Source organism: Heliangelus exortis, chromosome 8, assembly GCF_036169615.1.
Source record: "Heliangelus exortis chromosome 8, bHelExo1.hap1, whole genome shotgun sequence".
Lineage (NCBI taxonomy): Eukaryota > Metazoa > Chordata > Aves > Apodiformes > Trochilidae > Heliangelus > Heliangelus exortis.
This window is the reverse complement of record NC_092429.1, coordinates 1,560,853-1,582,673: the sequence shown is the minus strand read 5'-3', so window position 1 is coordinate 1,582,673 and position 21,821 is coordinate 1,560,853. Positions and strand designations below refer to the sequence as shown.

General features: G+C 42.2%; 1 protein-coding gene across 1 annotated transcript in view; it reads left to right on the top strand.

Annotated features, from left to right (window-relative positions):
• Nucleotides 1-21,821, top strand: part of PDE4B (phosphodiesterase 4B) — a 188,030-nt gene that overhangs the window by 10,638 nt on the left and 155,571 nt on the right. Inside the window, exons 2-3 of the mRNA XM_071749892.1 lie at nt 11,268-11,379; nt 13,426-13,661. Of these exons, the coding sequence (XP_071605993.1) occupies nt 11,338-11,379; nt 13,426-13,661 (278 nt within the window). The 5' untranslated portion in view covers nt 11,268-11,337. The remainder of the gene's footprint in view (nt 1-11,267; nt 11,380-13,425; nt 13,662-21,821) is intronic.

The following is a 21,821-nucleotide window of genomic DNA, read 5'->3' as shown; positions in this document are numbered from 1 at the left end:
GCAGAAGGCTCCCCTCAGCCTGATGTGAAGCTGTCTTCTGCTGTCATCCTCTGGATGGGTCTCAGTGTGAAATTCTGCATCCAGAATTAATAATAAGCCTTTGGAATAGCAAAAACTTGAGGTTTCATAATGTAATTCTCATAACTCTGCAGCTTCTGCCCTAGGAACTCTGAGGTTTTTGTTGAGCAATTAATTGCATAAGGGCAAGCTCTAAGCCTAGAAGTAATTTAAATAGTGTAATGGGCTGGGGTGCTCTTTAAATATTTAGGCAAGATTTAGCAATTTATTGCATCTGTTCAGTTAAAAATCGGTATTAGAAAGGCTTGTCACTTAAATCAATCCAAATTCTTTTATTAAAAAAAATGATTTATTAGCAGGCCTGGTGTTGGAGTTCCTTGAAGTTTATGTGGAATTCATCTTCTGGGGGTAGACCTTAATTTCTGATCAAGCTGAAGGGTATGCAAGTATTTAATTGCTGATCCAAACTTCACATTTTGTCTACCAGCAACTGAGGTTAAAAATAGGCAGGCTCCATTCACTCAGTAGAAATGCTTGCTCTATTAACAGAAAGCACTGTATTAATAGGGGATAAATGCACATACATTTAACTGTGCAAAAATTGCAGGTGAGTATATGGCTGTACTAAAGGCCTCAAAGAAATCCTGATTTTTGTGTGATCTGCTCCCTGCTGGGGTGACAAGATCAAGGTGAAAAGCTAATGCTTTTTTTTTTTTTTTTTTTTTTTTTTTTAAAAAAGAAACCATTAAATTCTCCAAACTGAAAGAAAGATGTTGATGTATTGCTTTAAATTTTGCAGGGAAAATAATCCCTGCTGTAAAATCCATCTAGTAATTTAATACTCCTGTTTCAGGAGAGGAATACAGTGCCCTTTAGCTTTCCAGTGAGGTAATCCTGAAAGATGAGCATTTTAAAACTCTTGTGCACGGTTTATGTGTTGGCAATTCTTGTGGCTGGGTGGTAATTTAATGATGTGGTAGGGCTGTAGTACATTTTATATCCTCTTTAATCCATCTTTGAAAACCCTTGCCTTTAATTTTTGTTCAGTTTATAGAAATGAAAGAAATAGAAATGAAAGAAAAAAAAAAAAAAAAAAACGGAAGCAGACCTGAGCCAGTTCTTCTTCACTGGCTCCAAATCCTCTTACCTTGGGAGGGTTGTGCAGAGCCCCAGGTTGCCTGACACTGCTGTAAAAACCTGCTGGCTGCTGGAGAGGTGAGTCCAGGGGACATGTACAGCAAGTGGCACCTTGGGGTGGCTGTCACCTGGGTGCAGGGCTGCAGTTCCTCCACACAAAGACATCTTGGCAGCAAGGTCAGGTCTGCAGTGGGTGAAGACATCTGGCATTTCTTCTGCCCAGGAGAAAAATCAACTTTCTAAAGAAAGGAATGCCTTTTTTTTTTTTTTTTTTTTTTTTTTGAAATGTAAAACAGATCATGAGAGCAAAGCAGGAAACCTTGCAGAAAGATTAGGCCACTCTTGTGACTTACAGCATTTTGTAGGCTGATGTCTTGTGGCATAAAAAGGTCATTTTGCAGCTACATCATGCTGGTGTTTTGACACTTTTGCCTTGGAACAAGCAAAAGCACCATTTTCTTCTGCCCTAGCCTAAAATTAGTTTGAAAGAATGCTGTATGAAAATACCCAGATACTTCATTTCTGGAATAAAAAAAAATACATGAGTACTTGATATGCAAGCAGAACTACCTGTTTTCAAAATAACTCTTTCAAATAGATTCTTTTGCTTCCTTGCTGCAAAGGTGAGGAGTTGACCTTTACCACCAAATTTTCTCATCTTATTAGAAGAGCAATCTTAGCAGTGGTTGAGTATCTCTTACTTCACAGAGCAGACTATTGAAATGGAACCACATCTATAGATAAAAATGTTGACTTTTGACCTGAAGAATCCATTTTCAGTTGCTGTAGCTTCTCAACATCTCCAGCTGTGTGCAGAGCCAGAGCCATTTTCTCAGTGAGGTTGGATGTGACCAGGTTGGGATCACTCTGACCATGCTTTGAACAGCCTGGGACACTCATAAATCCCTTTGCTTTGGAATTTCCAGGTTTGCAGCTTCTCTCACAACTTTGGCATTGAATTATTTGGAAAGAAGAGCCAGAATTTTCCACACAAAAGGGCTGTGAGAGGTTGCTCATCCCTAGGAAGTGGCAAGTCTGTGCTCTGGAGGATGGGGATGCTGCAAGTAGAGGTTACTGAGCTGTCTGCTCCTCATTAATTGCCCTTTTTGAAGGGACTGAATTCAATCAAAGCTCTCTAAAGTATGAAGTGAGTGTTGGAAGTATCACCCCACATAATTAAAACTTTGAAGAGTTTTAAATAACCAGGGGAAAAATTGAGAACGAGACATTTGAGGAATAGGCTGGTGTGACCACTTTCACCTAATGTAACAGCACTTGATTTCTGAGGAAATTGCAGAGTGATCTAAAGTATTATTTCTTCTTTATGAAAAAATTAATTTAAATTAAAAATTGCTGATCATTTCAGTCTGGAATCTAAAATAAAGCAAATATTTTCCCAACAAGCAAAATATCAGACATGGAAGGAAACAAAACAGCAGTAATGGAAAGAAACAGTAACATCTGCTTTGGCAAAAGAAAAATCCTGAAATGAGAAAGCTTGAATGTTTTCCTAAATCCATCTTTTCCTGAATCTCTTACTATAAATTAGTTTTCAGAGTACAAAAATGTTGTCATAGATGCCTGTTAAAATTTATGCAATAAAAGATTTGAATGGGAGTCATCTTAGCTAGTGGGTGGTAGGAAACATCTCTGCAGCTAAAGAAGGCTTTTTCTTTCTGCTTTATTTTCTTATTTAATGGATGAAGAGGGAGAAATTTAATTCAGGAAGTTTGCTAGTATGGAAGAAAACCAGGGATAAATCAGGTTTGTAGTTGCCCACACTAAGCTAATGGAATTGTGTCCTCTTTAATACTCCAGCTGCTCTGCTTTGCCTTTGCAGGTGAGGTCTGACACGTAGTGAATTTATTTTTCTGTGTGCAAAGGGGACTTTCTGAAAAGTGGAGCCATTTGATGAGCCAGTTGTCCCCCAGAGTGAGGAAATGATGATGGATGCTTTTAGGCATGAGATTTGGAATGGGATGGATTCCTCCTGACAAGCTTCAAACCATGGTGGAGAATTTCCTTAGTTCTAGATGGACAATTAAGTTATTTTTGAAGCCTCCAAGTGTAGCTGTTTTTCGATCAATAGTAAATAGGTGAGGAGTAAAAAATTAGGTGAGGAGTGTGAGTTAAAAATAGGTTCTCTCTTCTAACCTGTGCATCCACAGCTTGAGTACTCTTCCCTGGGAGCTCTTGTGCTGATACACAAGCTTAGCTGGTTCTCCAACTTATTTCTTTGGCTTCAGCTGACACATGATTTTGAGTCCATCCCTTATTTTTCTCTGTAGAAAAAAGAGAAGCTGAACCCTCTTGCCAAATGCTTTTGAGGTCTGTGGGTGCAAAGTGTTGCAGTGGTGTCAAATCCCTCCCCAGCCAAGGTGGGAGATGCTGGGGCAGCAGTTGGCTTTTCTTTTGCTGTGTTTCTCCTGATGATGTGTGTGGTCCAGGGTATGGTCTGGAATTTTGGGGGCCACGTACAGAATGGTTGTTCCTGGACTTCATAGAGGAACAGCAGTTACTGCTGCACAAAATCTGTGATCTAAAAAAATATCTCCTTTGTATTTCACTGATAAAAATGGTGTTGCAGAGAGGCAGCCTTGTTAGAAGCCACCTGTGGTGCCTGGCTGGGTTGCTGTGCCCTAGGAGTAACCTCATTTTGTACTCATTTAGCAGCACAGAGAGGACTCTCTCTTTCCTTGGTCTCCTTACAGGGTTGTCTTTTATGAGCAGTCCAGGGTGAACAATTTATAAAAATGCAATTTATCAGCTGCAGAATCCTTCTTCCTGGTAAAGAGAGGACACGGGGGGCAGGAGACAAACAGCAGCTGCTGTTTCCCTAAGCACAGAGCTTCATTTTTCCTTTTTATTTCATATTTGTCTGTCTGTGGTCAGAAAAGCTGGTTACCTGTTGTCACTGTTATCACCACAGAAGCATTTTCTCTGTAATTGGCCAGGTAATGGGTTTTGCTTCAGGCAATTCAGTTGTTCTGGTAGGTAGGTGGTGGTTGGTGAGGCTGTGCTGAGCAGGACCTGCCTGGAGCAGGACTGTTCCAGAAAACCACTGGGGCTCATCATGAAGAGCTCTGTCCCCAGCTGTTGAGCAGGAACCAAGCTGGAGCCTGGCTCATTGCAGGGGGAGAGGAGGCTGCAGGAAACCATGTTGATGGCAAGGCTCATGTGTGGATGGGGTCCCACCAGGAGGAGCCCACCTTGGACTTCTGGACTGGCTCCAGGGCTGAGTTTCTGCCCTGGGATCAGATGGAGGAGTTTGGGCCATTTCTTGCCTCCCATGCAGGGTCTGAGGGCTCTGCTGCTCACTGGGTTGCTTGTAGGTGCTCTGGGTTTTCTCCTCCAGCCTCTTGCTGGTGTACAGTTCAGGTTTCTTCTGACCTTTGTGGGTCCCAGGAAGCTTTCTGGTGCTTCTCTAGGGACATTTTGCTGTTCTGATGTTGCTTTTTGTCTTTCCCCACTGTACTCCTGCTGCTTTTTTACAGAGGGAAAAAAATGGCAAGGTGAGGAATATTCCCCTGCTACAGGGCTTCTGGAGGATGTGTTCTGAGGATGCTCTTTCTCTGTAGGGAAAAGAGGGAGCTGAGGACTCAAGAACTTTTCCTCTGGGATTAGAGCAGTGTCTGGGGGAGTTCAGGAAGGCAAGAACAGAACCAGTGGCACCAGGCAGGTGCTGTAGTTGCTGCTGGGGACACCACGAGTGAGTTTCCCCACACCACTCATCCATCCCAGGCTCATCCTGCCTGAGCTGGGCAGGCCAGCAAAGCTCAGTGCATTCTGCTCCCATCCTCAAAAATCCCCTGGGGAACAAGAAATCTATTTTTTCACAAAGCCAACCTAACAGTCTGAAGGGGGGCACCAGGCGTTGCGTGCGCTTTCTGTCACGCTGGGGTTGTGTTGTATTTTTAAACAGATTTTTTTAAAACCTGCCTTTTTTTTTTTTTTTTTGAAAAAAAGAGCATAATTAATAATTGTTCTTTGCTCTCTGAATGCTGTTCAGCTCTGCTCTGATGAGTGGGAGGCTCTGCTAGTCATGTACACGTGGAATAAGAGAGGTATAAATTGTGTCTTTTAATAGTCTGCTTCACTTTTCCCAAGTAATTACCTTGCAAACCCTCTGTGTGCTGGCAGGTAGCACTGCTAAGCTGTATCCTCCCTTGCTGCCAGAACTGATTTTTAGATTAATTGCATTTGTCCACAATAGTAGACAAATTCTTTTAGAACCTAAGTTTTAAAAATGATTAACATGGTAAAGAAAATCGAATAATGCTTTCTGAAGTTCTTCCTTCTGCCTGAGCTGTTAACATTTGCCCAAAAGTTTCCTGAGAAAAAAAAGGGGTCTGAGCAGTAATAGTGGAAAAAAATACTACTTTTGTTTCAGGGGAGTTCTGCAGAGCATGTTAGGGCTAATGACAGTAAGCAATGTCATGATACCTTCAAATTAGTATTGATTTTCCTGTCATAAATGAAGAGCAATGACACCCTGATTGTACCCTCTGCTGGAAATAAAAGAGTTACTGGAATTCCTGGAGTAGATTGACTTGGTTATTTCTCAGCTTTAATGATTATGTTGCCAGAGAAAAGATGAGTCTCTGCAATCCTCTTAACCTTGGCAATACCTCGGTAAGAAGCCTCTTAATGAAAGTTAAGACACTGTTTTAATAAGGATAATTTATCCAGTGGTAGCACAGGAAGCAGGGTGGTTTGGTTAAGTTTTTTCTTTGGCCCTGCCCCAACTTGGACAGAACTTTCTCAGATATGTTTGAGGGGTGTCCTATATATTCCCCTTTTGTAATAAAACAATGGGTTTAATTTATATTGCAGATAAATCTGCATCTATATTACATCACACTGATGCCTTAGAGCATAAGAACAGCAACTAAAGGTAGACTTGGTCTGCATGCTCAGCCTGGAAACCACAGGCTGGCAGTTCTGAGAAGGCTTAAAAGCAACCCTGGGAGAGGACAAAGTGAAGGAGCCACTTCTCTAGCTGGATGATGTTGGTAGATCCTCAGCACTTCTCTGGTAAACTTAGCTTATGTGAGAATTACAGTGGTAACAAATAAATCTAGTTTCACCTCTCAGGGCAAATCCTTCTCTTCTGAGTTTGTTTCCATAGGTTACAGGCATTTGTTTAGATAGATATCCTTGCTTTGATTTTGTGGAGTGCTCTGAAGCCTTCTCAGCATTGTATGAAAATTGTGGGCTGACTTTTCCAAGGAGGAGTGAGTTTCCTGGAGCTTCTAGAAGCTCTGCAAACCAGTTTAGTTTCTTCTGTTCACAAAAAGTGGGGAAAGACCCACTGGTAAAACAACTTCTTCTCTCTGAATAAGTAGTAAAAAGGGCTGTTGGGGAAATGCTGATGTGTATATTTCTGGGGCAGTGTGTCCAAGCAGCTGGACATCATAGTGGCAGTCACAGAGCTCAAAGTTTAGGGGGAAAAAAAAAAAAATTAGCCTAGGGCCTAAAGCGGTGGAAGGGAAAAAGTGTAATTCTGCAGAAACATCTGACTCGCATTTCTGTGAAGTTTTCCTTCTTGTTCATACAGCTTGTAAACATGCTACCTGTTTGTTCCTGCTGTGGCTCCAGGACTGCTGGGCTGTGCCAGGCTGGGCAACCACTTGGTCCTGATCTCCAGTTCCTTGCTTGTAAGGAAACTGAGCTTCTGAGCAAGCTGGGGGCAAAGCAGTGCTCACATTTTGAGCTTGCTGGCTCTGCTTAAGGTAAAATGCAAACCCATTACTGTGCAAGACCTGATGGCTATTCATACCTCAGCTTAAATCCATGCACAATTTCTTTGTCTTACAATGTGCAGTTTCCAAGCCTGAATGAAGTAAGAGCCTTGTGTGTTTTGTCTGCAAGAGCTAAACCCAAAATTATGACTTTCTTCTATTTTTGGTGCCCATCACCCTGTCTGAGTATGAACTTCACCCTGTGAAATTTTGATGCACTTTAGGGAGAATCAAGTTTGAATCCCAGCTCCCAAATAATGTAATTATCTGTGTAAACAGACCATCTCCTTCCTCCCAGCCCTTACCTAAGTAAGGCTTCTCTTTTAATTCACCATTCTGGTTTCTTTTTCTGTCTCTGATCACCTTCAGGTTCTGCAGAACCTGTAAGGCTCAACATGCTGCTAGGAAAAACAGTGTCCCAGTAATGTGTGCCATGGGCTGGGCAGCACTGCTGGCAGTTGGGAAAAAGAAAAAAAAAAAGGTGTGAAATTGCAAAATGTGCTTTATGATCTCAGTTTCACCAGGTTTTGTTTTGGGTGGTGGTTTTTTTTTTTGCTATCTCTCAATCTTTACATCTTGCCTTCTTGAAAAGTGGGAGGAAATGAATTTAGAGCCTGAAAGGAGCCAGATAAACAGCTCTGCTTGCCAAAACTTTTTGTTAATCCAAAGAACTAAAAGCTGCATGAGCAGCAAAAATAGAATCCTCCTGGCCCTGCCTCGTCCACCTCTTCTCAAGGAGGGAGGAGAGGGTTCATCTGCCTCTCAGATAACCCAGTGGCTTTAAACCTCTTCATGAGGAAGCCAAAATGTGTGGGGCAAACAGTGGTGGGGGTGGAATGTCTGCCTTGTCTTCCAGCTCACACCAGAACTTTGCACAGCAAGATGCATTTTAGGAATGTCTTTAAATAGTGGGCATCAGACTGGATGAGCTGAGTGGCTATTTTTAAAGAAGTGTGTAGGAAAAGGAGGCTTCGTCACACCCATCCATGTTGGTTTATCCTTTCCACTCCCTGCTGCCAGTTTTGGACCCCATTAATTTTCTACCTTTGCCCTGAAGCTTAATCACTGGAGCTTTTGCTGTCGTTTTTGTAAAATGTGGACACAAAAAAAACTTCAGGTAGAAGAACTAGGTCAGCTTGGTGTGAGAAGAAATCTCATACCCTACCTAGGATATAGTCCAGCAAAAGGGATTAGGCCCAACTGCAGCACAGAAAGAAGACTTTTCTTTGTAGTCTGATATCAAATGCCAACCCCTGCTGCTTTTAGGCACTCCCTGTTGCCCACAGTCACACAGGGAGAGTTTCTTTTTGGAAAGTTTGGGTAGCAGAAGGAAAGTCTGTGCTTGTAACAGGAGATTGCATGAATTTGACAATGTGCACAGGGAAAAAAATTTCCAGTAAGCCTCTCTGCGTTGTTTTGGGTTTGTTTTTTTGTTTTTTTGTTTTTTTTTTTTTTTTTTTTTTTATTCTCCTATATGTTCATCCCAGGTGTCAGATCATTTCTGTAAAGCCACGAGAATGACTCAGATGTCAGCAGTATTTTAGTCATGGCTAACGGAAGTCTGAGATTATCTCTTCAGAAATGCAATGCACAGTGAAGCAAAGATGTGTTGTGTTTTTTTTTCTTTATAATTATTCATCTTCTAGTTAAACTTACTTTGATAAATATTTATAAAGGAAGGGAAGTCATGGTACAGGAGGATTCAGCTTCCACAGAAACACTCTGTTAGTCTGGTTCCTCTCCCCATGCCTCATCTATATCTGTTCTGATCCTAAAGTTCAGCAAAATTTAGGAGATGTTCTGACACTCCCCTTCTTTCAGCTGCTTGGGTTTTTTTTTCTCCTCCCCCCAGATATTTTTCTGGTTGCTCACTAATGTGTGTGTTCATTGACTTTAGGGTGTATTTATGTTGGTTTGGGAACTGCTGTGTTCAGCAGGGAGATGCATTTGTGAGTCCCTCTGTGGTGCAGTGTGAGCTTGGTGGTGTTGGGCATCACCAAATCAGGACAGTCACAAAGCACTTTATTAAGCACAAATCTGTATTAGACAGAAATCTGCAGACTGCTGGGTTCTGCTGCTTATGCAACTCCTTCCTCCTTTTGTTCTCCCTGGGAATTTTATCTCCCTGTGACAGTGGAATATGTAGTCACTTCTGGCAGCAGATATTCACAGTGGGTTATTCCCAGTCTGTGCCTGCACACCACTCTCATGGCCTTCTTCACCTGCATGATGTCTTCAGAGTGGTTCCAAAAATGTTTATCAGTATGGTGATAGGTGCTTTATAAATATAAATATAAATATAAATATAAATATAAATATAAATATAAATATAAATATAAATATATAAACTTGAGAGAGTCTCATGTGGTTTGCTCTCTGCAGTCAGTTTGGGGTTATTTTTATACTTTTTTACTTTCTCCTAATTGTTGAAGATTCATAGAATTTTAAAACTTACTCTAGATTTTTATTCTGTGACTCCTGTGCTGCTGGTAGGGTGCTGACTCTTGGACACAGGAGGAATGTTCTTCACAGTAGGAGCAGTCAGCCATGGAACCATCTTCCTGGGGAAGTGGTGGATCCACCAAGATTTTGGACACTTTGAAGACTCAGCTGGACAGGGTGCTGGGCCACCTTGTCTAGACCCTGCTTTTGCCAACAAAGGTTGGACCAGCTGATCCTTGAGGTCCCTTCCAACCTGGAAGTCTGTGATTCTGTGACTTTTATCACTTCTGTCCTCCTCAGCTAATTGTAGGAGGGATAAAAAGCTGGATGGGCTTTGGAGAGAGGAGCAGCATTGCCACACAACCGTGCTGCCTTGGGGCAGGTGTTGCTCTGGTAGTTTCTGTCCTGGAGGCTCCTGGTGATGTTTTTCTGGAAGCAAGCCAGTTTGGTGCTTTAGAAGATAAATCCCACAGCTCTTTTCCAGGGCAGGATGGAACATGCAGCTCTGTGTGCTGGCACTTGGGCTGAAATGGCAGCGAGTTGTGTCTGGCATGGAGCTGAGTGCTGGGAAGGCTTTGGCTGGGGATGAAGGGATGGATGTGTGTTGGCTGGAGGATCCCTCAGGAAACAAACCCAACTGGAGGTGCCTGTGGCACTGCCAGAACTGCAGGCAGACTCAGCTACAGTGCTGGCACTGTGTGGCAGTGCTTCCTCTGAGCTTGCTTTCTCTCTTCTTGGTTTAGAGGTTCCTTCCAGCTCCTGTCTGTGGAAGGGCAGGTGAGCAGTTGGCTCCTGGAAACTGCAGTGTCCTTAGACCTTTGTGACCAGAGGCACAGATGCTGTGCCTGAGAATGTGGCTTTTTTTTTTTTTTCTTTAAGCTTTTCTGCTTGAAACAGGTAGAGGTGCCAGCTAAATAACTTTTACCCTGGGCACAGTGGTGGTAAGCTGGATCTGAACCCTCCATGGCACAGCTAGGAAGCTGCCACACTTGAGACTTCAGACTTCTGAATTAGTTTTGGGGTGAGAACCAAAGGATGGGTCTGACACCAGCAGTTGGTGGGTAGGATGCTTTCCATACCTCCTGCCAGGGCTTTGAACCCCAGAGAACTCCCTGAGCCTGCTTTGTGGGACCTGACCGGTCCCAGAACTCCCTGCCTGATTTTGATGCCACATCTGTGCTTCATGGAGTGTTTGGTCAGGGTTTGGCAGCCCTTTTTTGCAGGTAGCTTGGATTGCTTGCTGCTCCCCTGAACTTGTGGTGCCTGAAGAGATGATCCAAATCCAGTGGAAAATCCCTGATTGCTCAGTGAGCATCATGTTCAAAGTCTGGCAGCACCAAGCCTGAAAGCACTGAGCAGCTTTTTTTGTTTATGAACAGTGGTCCCTCAGCAGTCATCTACCTCAAAGCTAATCCTTCCAAGCAGAGGAGAAAATGTGTTCAGCACAAAGCAAGTGGCACTCCAGCCCTACTTGTTAGCTGGGGGAAGAAAAGCCAACCACAACCCCTCAGTGTTTTCTCTGTGTAATCATAGAATCAGTCTTAGAATCACCTACAATGGCAATTTCATTTCTGCTGTGAGAGCCAGCTTGAGCCCTCCTCAGAGACCTCTGTACCTCTGAAAAGGGCTCATTTAGAGAAAAATTCTCTCCAAGTAGTCAGCTTTGAATGATTGTTGCTACACATGTCTCAGGGCTTGCTTAGACTGCAGAGCCTTCTGAATCCTGGTTGCCTTTTACACAATTTTATTAAATATTGAATTGTCACTTGCACTAATATGAGAGCTGCATTGGCATGGCAGCTGCTGCCAAGTCTTTTAGGAAAATGGGCAGCCAGTTATAAATAAGTGGGGATGTTAGCAGCTTGTTCCATAGCTTGTTGCCAAAACCAGTTTGGTTTTGAAAACTGCAATATTTTTTTTTTCCTCCAGGTTGCCTGTCTGAAGAAGTGAAATTGAAGTCCAAGAGCTTTTTATAAAGGGGTGCACTTTAATCTTGATAATGAAGAAAAGCAGAAGTGTCATGGCAGTAACTGCAGATGAGGTAAGTTTCTTCTGGAGGCATGCTTTGTTTTTACCCAGTACTTTACAAAAATGAGGGACAACTTAGTGTTGTTTTGCTTTGCCAGTCTCAATGGGTCTTGCTTTGGCTGCTCACTGATTTCCTTTGAGTTGTTTGCAGCTCAGAAAATCAGGTAAGTGCAGTTAAAACCAAATAAAGAAACTTTCACACCACCAGAGTGCAGGAGAGGCTTGTGCAGAGCATATCCTGCATATCTTGGGGCAGGGCAGTGCTGGCAGGCAGCAGGAACATTGGCCAAGCTTCTGGAAACTCTCCTGGATCCCAGCTTTGTGTGTGTCCCTCTGTACTTACAAGTTGCAGCATCTCTCCCCACTGCAGCTGCTGAGCACCTAATGGGATGATGTGTGTGTTATTCCATTACTACACTTGCTAATCATCATCCTAATCCCCTATTAATTAAACTCCAGTTCCCATTCTCTGGAGAAATGTATCACTTTGTAACGATGGTGTGATAACTGCAGCCTTAATTGTCTTGTTTGGGGCTTGCCAAAGATGCAAAACCATGTGGCATGTATATGAAAACAGAGTGGAGGAGTGGAACCTGATAGTTTGGGTGTCCTGTAGCACTCCTCCCATAAATAAATGTTTCTTTTACACTTTCAGACCCCACGTTGCTCTGTTTCAGTCAGTTTGCCTGAGCACTATGCTGAGTCCACTCAGTCCTTGTAGATTTTGATGAAAGCCAGAATCAGAAATCCAATGGGAAGCTAAAAAAGTCTGCTGAGTACATCTGAAATAATAACAACAAAAAAATTAACATTCTGGTAAAGATTATTAATAAAGGCAGGTTAAGCCAGATCCTCATGTAGAAGACTTTCCTTTCTGGGGTTCCTAGGAGTATTTTTGACCTGAATTTTTTTGCTGGGAAAGAGTAGGATCTGGATCACTGAAGATCTCCAGCATATTTCTGGAAACACAGCATGCCAAATATTTTAAACTTCTCTCTAGGTCATTATGATGGTGATGCCTTAGTGACTCCATGGATCTGCCCTAGTGCAGAGAAGGAGCAGAGAAGCTGTGGGACAGGTTTTTTCCTGTCTCAGTGCTTCACCTGGTTGTGGGATGGGCAAGCAAGCAGAGAAAGCTGAGAAAACTGTCAGTTTTCTCAAACAAATCCCAGCAGATTTGTCTTTGACTCCCACGCTGAGATTCCTTGAGGTCAGAGAGTAGATGCTCCCAGAGAGTTATTCCATGGTCTCCTCAGGATGGAGAACTTGCCTCCTGGTAGAACTTGTGAGGCAGTGGAGGACTCCTGCTACACTGCAGTTGTTCATGGAGGACCTAATATCACAAGCAGCACAGAAATAATCTCATTTATATTGAACAGTTGTGGGCTACCTAAATTCTCTGGGTAGGACCAAAGCTGCCAACCCTCTTGCAGTGCTCTTTTGCTGTGGGAGAACTTCTGGCTTGGGTTTGAGAAGACTGACAGCTAGTTCTGTGATTCATGGTGCTGTTTTTGAGTAAAAATCAGTAAAACCTAAAAGAGGAAAGAAAGCTTCAAATGATAAAAGCCCTTCTTTTGAAACTAACAATGCCAGACATAGGGTAGGGTAACCTATAGGGTAGGGTAACCTATAGGGTAGGTGAGAGTGCCTTTTATTGAACAGCTCTGGGATGATTTAGGATGTGTCCAAGGCCTTTCTCTGCCTGGTGATTGATCAGAAAAGAAGTGGCAAACCAGTGTGTTCATGCTGAGGGGAGGAATGACACTTCAGATGGATGTTGAGTGGAATTTTTTTCTCTGAAAAAGTTTAAAAGATCAGAAGTTTAATGTGTCACCAAAGCGACCTGGATTATTGAAGAATTAGGTTAGAATTAACTGTGGAACTTAGACAAGTTAGGAGTGAATTTTCAAGCTCATTTGTTACTTGCTAAAATAACCCAGACTCTGCCAGGAGTTTTCTCTTTTGTGAGTAGCTCTGGGTGTGGAGCAGCAGTTCAGTGGGGTTTATCCTCATGAAGGAAAACATTTGCAGAATCTCAGTGGCCTTTCTCTCTTTGCAGAATGCTCTGGATTACCTGGAGTGTGGGCTGAGTAAGTCCTACAGCACTTCCAGCCATGCTCTGGGCATAGACCTCTGGAGAGGAAGGAGATGTTGTTCTGGGAATTTGCAGTTACCACCACTGTCCCAAAGGCAAACAGAAAAGGCAAAGACACCTGACAGAGACATTGTCTGCAGACCAACAACTCTGCCTCTGCTGACACCTCCCAGTATTGCCATCACCACTTACCAAGACTGGTAGGTTATTTCCCTCTGTTATGAATCTCATGTAGTTCTTGTTTTTGTTTTTTTTTAGCATTTTATGGCTGTTTTATGAGTTGTTTCTTGGTTGTTTTGTTGGGGTTTTTTTGAAGGGCACTGGATGATTATCTTGTATTTATTAATCAGTATTGGTGCCTGTCAGTTGGTGTAGGATGGATGGAAGTTTGCAAAGTGATTGCCTTGTTCTTAAAATTTTACTTCTTAAAATTAAAAGCTCTCGTGCTCACTTTTTTTGGGTGCATCTTCATGAAACCTTTGAGTCTTCAACTCCACTCTTGGCCAGGGGATTGGTGTTCCTGGCTTTCCACTCACAGCAGAGTTCAGGGTGGTGGTAGGATCACTTGCAACAGGTTGAGGAAAAAGGCTTTATTTAATTCCTGGCCAGGTTTTAGAAGAATGGCTTGGAAAAAAGTCCCAAAGAAACTCTCAGGGGGATTGCTAAGAGATGAATTCCAAACCAGAAACTTTAATCCCAAAATGATGAAATTGATCTAGAAGGAGGAAAAGAGAACAAAGCCCTGGGTGTTCATGCTCTGGAATTGCAATGGTAGATTTGAATGACAAAATAAGGTTGGATGCCCAGCTTAAATCTTGAAAAAAGGGCATTGCAGTGCAACCTTAAATCCTGTACTCTGAACTTAAGATTTCAAGTGTGGTTTAGGTTCTGGTTTTCCAGTGCTCCACTCTCAATCCCCTTTGCTGGCTGTGGTGTTCATGTCATTATTTTCAAGTCTAAATCTGTTTTTAGCTTCTGTTAAGCTCAGCACACTTCTGAGCTGGTGTTTCAGCTTGCAGTTGGACAATTACAGGGGGCATGCTAAATGAATTTGGTACAGTCTTTTAAAACCCCTTTTCCTGTTGAAAATAGGATTTTTAAACTATGTGCCCGGATGGCTGAAACACAGAAATCAAAGGGGAATTAGCAGGGGCTTTTGTTCAGGTTTTTTTTTTTTGCATTTAATTGCTGTGGCTAAATTTAACAAAATGAGTTAGCTCATTTCAGCTGGATTGTGAGTTTTGACAATAAAAGGCTTGGCTTACCTTTATTAGCATTTGATGAGTGTTCCCTTCTGTGCATCTGCAGAGATTTGCAGTCTGGACTGCAGGAGGATGGGGAGCCTGTCCATGTGGTCTTGTTTTTAAAAATGAGTGAGTTCTGATCTTTGAATCCACCTTCAGGAACGAGTTGGGAACTTCTCCTTAGTCTCCCTTGGAACACAAGAGGGCATTGCAGCTCCTCTCTTCCCTTGCAGCCCATCGTGTCCCACAGCATCTCTTCTATCTTCAGTGATACATCAGCCACAAAACCCCACTGGTGGTACTCAGGTTGCTGCTTTTTAATTACTGCTGTTAATCTCTTATAAGTGAGCAGATAGCTTCTGAGTCCTCTAGTTTTGCTTGAGCCTTTAATCTCTGTTTCCAGCCTCCTAGTGAGTTGCTGGTGAGGGTGGCTGTGATCCAAGTGCTGCTCCAGCAGGTTGTGCCTCCAGCATCTTTAAATCCCCCTCACATTCCTCGCTTGGGCACTGCTCTCATCTTCCCCATTTTCTGAGTTCTAACCATGAAGGTTTTAAAATAGGTTTTATTTTAAAATAGGTTAACACTCTTCCCTACCCCATGCCAGGTGGGTCCTTTCCTCCAGCATTTCCATTTTCCCAGGGCCTGACCATTCTCTCAAGGAGCACATCCGTGCTTGAGAGGTTTTCTGGAGGAGTGGTGCAATCCATCTCTGGTCCTCAAGCTCTTTGGGCTGCTAAATTGTGCTTCAGTTCTGCCTAAAACACACCCCAGGGGCAGGTTAGAGTTGTGTAAGCCCAGTATGTGCTGTTGTGTTGAAACAGCTTTGGAATGATATGAGCATTCAGAGACTCAGTGAGTGGGCAATAAAGTGTTAGGAAGATTTCTGTGTAGATAAATAAAAAGTGATATATCTAAGCATGAAAGAATCAGAGCTGCAGAACAGCATTGCTGCTCAGGAGCAAGATCCTGAGCCCAGGATAGAAGTCCCAGAGAGCTGCAAGTTCAGCACCCACAAGTGGTCAAAAAAGCCAATTATTTGTTAAAGAATGGAAAGAAAAAAATTAGAGGATAAACCAGAACCCCACGACACTGTGGTAGGAACCCATTTCTTGGTCAAATATTCTGAAACCACTGAAATTGTACAAAATTCAGCCTGTGATATCAACATGTGCTAAAGGTGCCCTGATGGTGGAAACTTACCTGGTCCTGGGATGGCAACAGAGTTCAAATACAAGAGCTATTTGGAGGGGGTAAAGCACAATAAGTTTGTTCCTTCTGTGAGTAGTTTTTCAGGCCCATTTATTCAGAAATCCCTTTACATTTGACTTCCATTGGTAATACAAAAGTAAGAACTATGAGGGGGTGAGCTGTGACTTACATAAACATTTTAAGTTAGCACACATGGGCACCTAAAAATCAGAGATACTCTTGAGTTGTTTGAGTTGTTGAGTTTTGTTTTTTTTTTTCTTTCTTTTTTTTTTTCTTATTAGAACTGGGTTTTCTTGAGCTGGTCTAAGCTCAGTAACCAGCAAAGGAAAAAATGGGCAGGCTGTCAGCAAAGCAATAATTCCAGGGCAGCTGCAGTGTCATAATAATGTTTTGTGTGAAAGTGGCAAACACCAACAAAAGAACTTTCATGAATCATGCAAGAGATGAGATATATAGGATATAGATCTTCAAGTGGAAATCTAAATGTAAGAAGCCTTATAAGCTGCTTTTGCACAAATTCTCTCTGTATTTTTGTGAGACTTAAGATGGTTTCCACAATCCTCCATATTTTATAACTAAAGCTTTGTGCTAATAAATCCAAAGAGATGATTCCCCAAGAGGGAAAACCAAGACTGTGAAGAATATATTTGTAGCTACACATTTGAAGCATCCAAACCAGTTTTCTTACCCTATTTTTTGATACTTCCCAGCTCCTGGGTTAGGTGTGACAGCCAGCTTCTAATTTATTCCATTGCTACACATTTGGCTCAGGTCTCTGGAGACATTTTGACAGTTTTGCCTCAAGTTTCTGTGTTGAAACAAAAATAAGTTCTCTGATGATACCCAAAGCATAAGGAAATCAAGGCCTTAAGAATTCTTTTAGGAGCTGATCTGGTGAATATTAACTACAATAAGGAGTGTACTTTTTTTTCAGGGTGGGGAGATTCTGCTCTACATTTAGATCAGATTTTTAATGCTGTGTTGAAATGTGCAGTGCCAAATGTCCAGTGCAAATCTACCTTGCTTTTCTACCAGGGCTAAAGGAAAACTCACTGGGTTTGAAGGCAGTTGTTTGCACAAGAGCATTCTTGACACTTACTAAAAAAAATTCATCTGTTTTTACTTTTTTAACTGTTTCTTTTTAGCTTTTTTTTTTTGTACAGCATTTGTAATGAACCAGCAAACCACAGGGTTTGTTTCATGGTTCCCAGGCATTTGCCAGCACCCAGGCTACAGATTTCTGCCTCTCCCAAGAGTGTTCCTCTGCAGGTTGGTGGTCAGAATCTGCAAAAAACTTTTCAGGGATTGATCCTATTTTCCATGCTCATCTGAAAAAAATCTTCCTGAAGCTGGGGCATGGATGTGGTGTTGAGTCTGTGCTTGTAATACTGCAGGTTGCTCTCCAGATGGGGATCATGGGCAGCACATTGCATTGCAGCATTAAAAACAAAATGTCAAAAAAATCCCCAAAATTAAAAAAAAAAATCAAAAAAAAAATCAGTATCTATTTGGGCAATTGGGACTGACACCAAAGGTTCAGCAGAAATGCTGAGTTCAGCTGGGGCTGGCTTGCAGCCACCCTGAAGCCATCATCTTAATGAATTAAGGGATGGGTAGGGAAAGTTCAAACCATGAAGGGGATGGAGATTTGCATGGAGGATTAAAAAGGATAATAAAACTGTAGTCAGGCTGGGAAACTAAGCAGAAGGTAATACTCCCAGTCACTCCTTTCCATTGCTGAAATCTGTAAATCCCATGGAATGAGAGGAAATATTTAGGGTAATAGGGAGCTTAAGCAGCAGCAGTGGGGTGAAAAGCAGAAATTCAGGAGTTCTGCTGTTTTGGAGAAGTGTGGGGATTTTTCCTTTTTTTTTTTTTTAAATGTTATTTCAGGCTGTGGGATCATACCCTGTGAAACAGGTTGAAGTCTTATTTCTGTGATCATTTAAAATTGAATTAGACAAGGACTGAAGAAATATGCTGCAAGCTGGGAATAGTTAAAAAAAGAGAGGAGACTTTCCTGCATGATACAAAAAATAAAAGCCTAGAACTGGTTAAAAAAAAAAAAAAAAAAAGCCACCCATGACTTAAAAACATGTTTTTTTGGGTTTTGTATGTTTATTTAAAAAGTATTTACATCACAGAGTGGTTGAAGTTAGAAGGGACCTCTGGATATTATCTCATCCAAAAATGTTTATCATTTATCTAAATCACATCAGGTTTTGTTGTAAGAATCAATTATTCTGATTGAACTGGCTTCCTGTATTTCACAATGTGTTTCCTGTGGAGCATTTACTTACCTTGCAAAAGGAGGTCAGCTGTGTTTGTCAGAACATCTCAGATCTTCTGTGGGGGAAGTAGTTGTTAGTTACACTGAGCTGTTTCTGGGAGATGGATACCCTGGTCTGGTTTTGAAATAAGCAGATTTATTGTGGTTTCTCCTAAGTTTCATGACAATGTGAAAGATGTAGAGAGAACTGGAGAGTGTTGGATCTGGGCCTTAAAGGATTTCATCTGCTCAGTGATGTTGTTTGTTCTTCAGTAGGCAGAAATATTATCTGGCTCATTCCTGGGGCTGAAACACTGGAACTGGGAGATTGCAGAGCTGTGGACTCCTCAAAAAAAAGCTGCTCAGTTGTGAGGTAGCTCACCCACTGTTTGCAGGCAGATCATAAAAATTACCTGAAGGTCTTCACTTAAATCTGTTTGGGCTCCCTCAGGTGGGAGGTAGGGGCTGCCTGCCTAGTAAGGCAAGAAAATCCCTTTATTTGTTGTCACTCTTCCCCCTCCCTGCTTCATTTTAACAGCTCCCAAAGAGAATGAGATGTGGACAAATGAGGTAATGTTAGAGAAATGTAAGATTTTGCTGCTTTCTCCCTTAGTAAAGTGTTTCCACCAGCTTGCATCCTACCTTGGCTTGGTTGGGAGGATGCTGGTGCTTCCTGACCAGGAGCTGGGTAAAGGACCAAAGAAACCAAACCAAACCACAGTGGGAGGGCAGCCCAAACATCTGGGGGTCACTGCTTGTTTGGCTGTCAGTACAAATGCAAACCTCTCTCAACAGAAACTGCTGCAGAGATAATTTGTGCTATCTCTGAGCTACAACTGAAGCTATTTTCTCAGCTAAAAATAGGCAGATAAGTGTTTTGTCTGCCTATATTTAGACATTGTCTGGTGCTGTCGGGTTTTGAAGCTCCTGGATCTTTTTCTCAGTTGAAATATTTCACTTTCATGTTTTAGAGAAGGCTTTTGTAGGAAAAACTATGATTTATGCCTGGGGTAGCTGGTATAGAGGGATTTTAGAAAGAAACAATGTTGGCTTGGTCACAGGTCTTGAATTAAAAACTGTAGTGGTTTTATACATTTCTTTTGGTACATAATTTAGAGTTTGTTATTGCAGTATTTTTTTTTTTTTTAGTTTGCATTTCTTTAATTCATTGCATTTAAGTCTGTTTACAAACTCAAAATGATAGCACCCCCTTTTTGTATGAACTGCAAGGTGAGCCCAGTGAATTTATTGGAGAGAATCCTGAAGTTGGATGCTGCAAGTTTTGCCTGGAGATACTTGTAGCTCAAAACAGAGGTGGCTGTAGGCACACAAAACAGGCTTTTAATGATTCATTTATAATTATATACCTCCATCCAGAATGGAGTAAGACAGCTTGAAACACATCTAGAATGGAAAGAAATGAGTCACTGTTAATTAGCAAAAGACAATGAAGCTGCTGAAATAATTATATTCAAACTCTGTCCTCCCAAGAACAGAAAATAAATGGAGATGATTGGAATACAGCTGATGCAAAAGCTGAGTCCAGCAAGATTTTGACACAGATTTCTTATCTCTTTAAACTGGTGACTAACCATAACCTCATCTGCAAGACAAGATCCAGCCCAGTTTGCTTTCCCACCTGGAGAGCTGCTCTCTGGCTCTCAGCTGACCTGTGGCATCAGATGGATTTTTGGTCAGTATTACACAGTGCTGCTGTGCAAGCAAAGAAGTTGTTTTAAATGTTGCTGTGAAGGGGCACCTGTAAAACCCACAAGAGAATAAAAATTAATGTTAAGTGCATCAAAATGCTCTGATTTTTCCAGCCCCTCCCAGCTTTCCTTCCCTGCCTGCCAGCTTACCTGGTTTTCCAGTGATGCCTGGGCTGTCCCTGCAGCTCTGGGCTGTGGTGCAAGAGAAAGCATGAATTTATTTCTTGGATTAAGCTGCAGTGCACAAAGCTGTGTGTCAGTTCTGCTGATTGTGCACCATGCGTTTTGTGGTGTTTCCCAGCACTGGAACATGAGGCACTTGACAAAACTGGAGGTGTGGTCATGCTGCTGAAGAGTAAGTGGAGTGACCTTAAGCAGGTTTTTTGCTTTGTTTTGTGTTTTTAAGTGAAAAATAACCATAAATAAATACACATTTAGTTTGAGAGAGCTGGTAGGGTGTAGGTGATCTAAGAAACATCAATTAAAGTACTCCTTGTGTGCAAAGGGGAGTGATAATTTGTGAACCAAGTGCTGCAGAACTCAGAATCTGGAAGAGCAAGGGTAAAAGACAAAAAATAATGTGAGCTTGGGTTAGTGGTGAAGATTTCTGTTCCTGGTCAGCTATCACAGGTGAGACCAAGAGCAGAGAAATATGTTGGCTTATGAAAAAGCTTGAAATCCTTCCTTTGAAAGGAGGAGGAAGTTTTTCTGAGGCTCAGCAGTGGTTTCTGTACCCTTCCCATTGCCTGAGTGGAGATGCTGCCAGCCAAAGCAAGCTGTAGTTTTTTGGGGGTTTGCATGGCAGGATGCACAAGTCTGAGGAACCCACAAAGTGGGTGCTGGAATTGGTTGCATCTGTTACCAGGAAGAACAATCCTCTGATTATATATATATATATATTTTTTTTTTTTTCCATACTTGTGGTTGGATTGTGCCTTTTCCCTCTCATCCATGAAAATGGCAGCTGGTAACATTTGTCCTTTACCATGAACAAGGAGGTGACCTCTGTCTGGATTCCAGTGGGTGACACTGGGCAGGAATTAGGGTGCTGCTGGCCATGGGTGCAGAGGTATCTCTGCAGGGTGGTGAGCAAGGACCTGCTCCTGGCTGTGACTCACAAGAGGCAAGGTGCTTAGTCACAGGCAAATCCATGGCATGCACACATGCTGAGCAGCAAAGGCTCCTTGCAGTCAGAAAACACACCACCAGTGTGTAAAATAATGGTGAGAGGAGAGGTGAGCTGGTCTGTCCAAACAAGGATCCTCTTGGAGGTACCTTCAGATTACAGCTCTGTAGGAGCATAAAGCATTTTTCATCATGTCCAGTGCAAAGGATGTGGGAAATTCTAAGATTTTGCTGTGGCTTCTCTTTGGAGTCACTCCAGAGAGGCTCTGCCTGTGAAGAGTGAGTTGGCTTATTGAATTAATTTGTAAAATATTAAGTTGTAGCTCTGAAATGAGGAAATAATCACAATACAGATTGGTATAATGTGTGATTACTCACTGTGGATAATATGGAGGGCATGTAAGTGTTCTCTGAGAAATCAAGCAAGACTCTACTAGGACATAAGAACATAAAAACTTTAAAAAATGGTTGTGTGGGATGATAAGAAATTGTTGGGGTTTTTTTGTTTAAACATTAAGAAGTGTGAGGAACTCAAATAAACTGTGTTCTGTCTTCCTCTGATGTGATTTACTAGGAAAAAAAGCCAAACCATAGCAGATCCAGGTTAAGGGCTAAGTGGCAAGTGAAAGGCAATAGGGTTACAGGTACTATTGGCTTCTTCATCCACATTCTGGGTGCAAATCATTTGTCTGTGGCAGAGGAAACTTTGCAGTGCTCCACTGGAGTGGGACAGTGACCTGGGTGATGAACTCAGTGTTGGCAGTGTTGGCATCCAAGCCACTCAGAACTCTCAAGGTTCTCAAA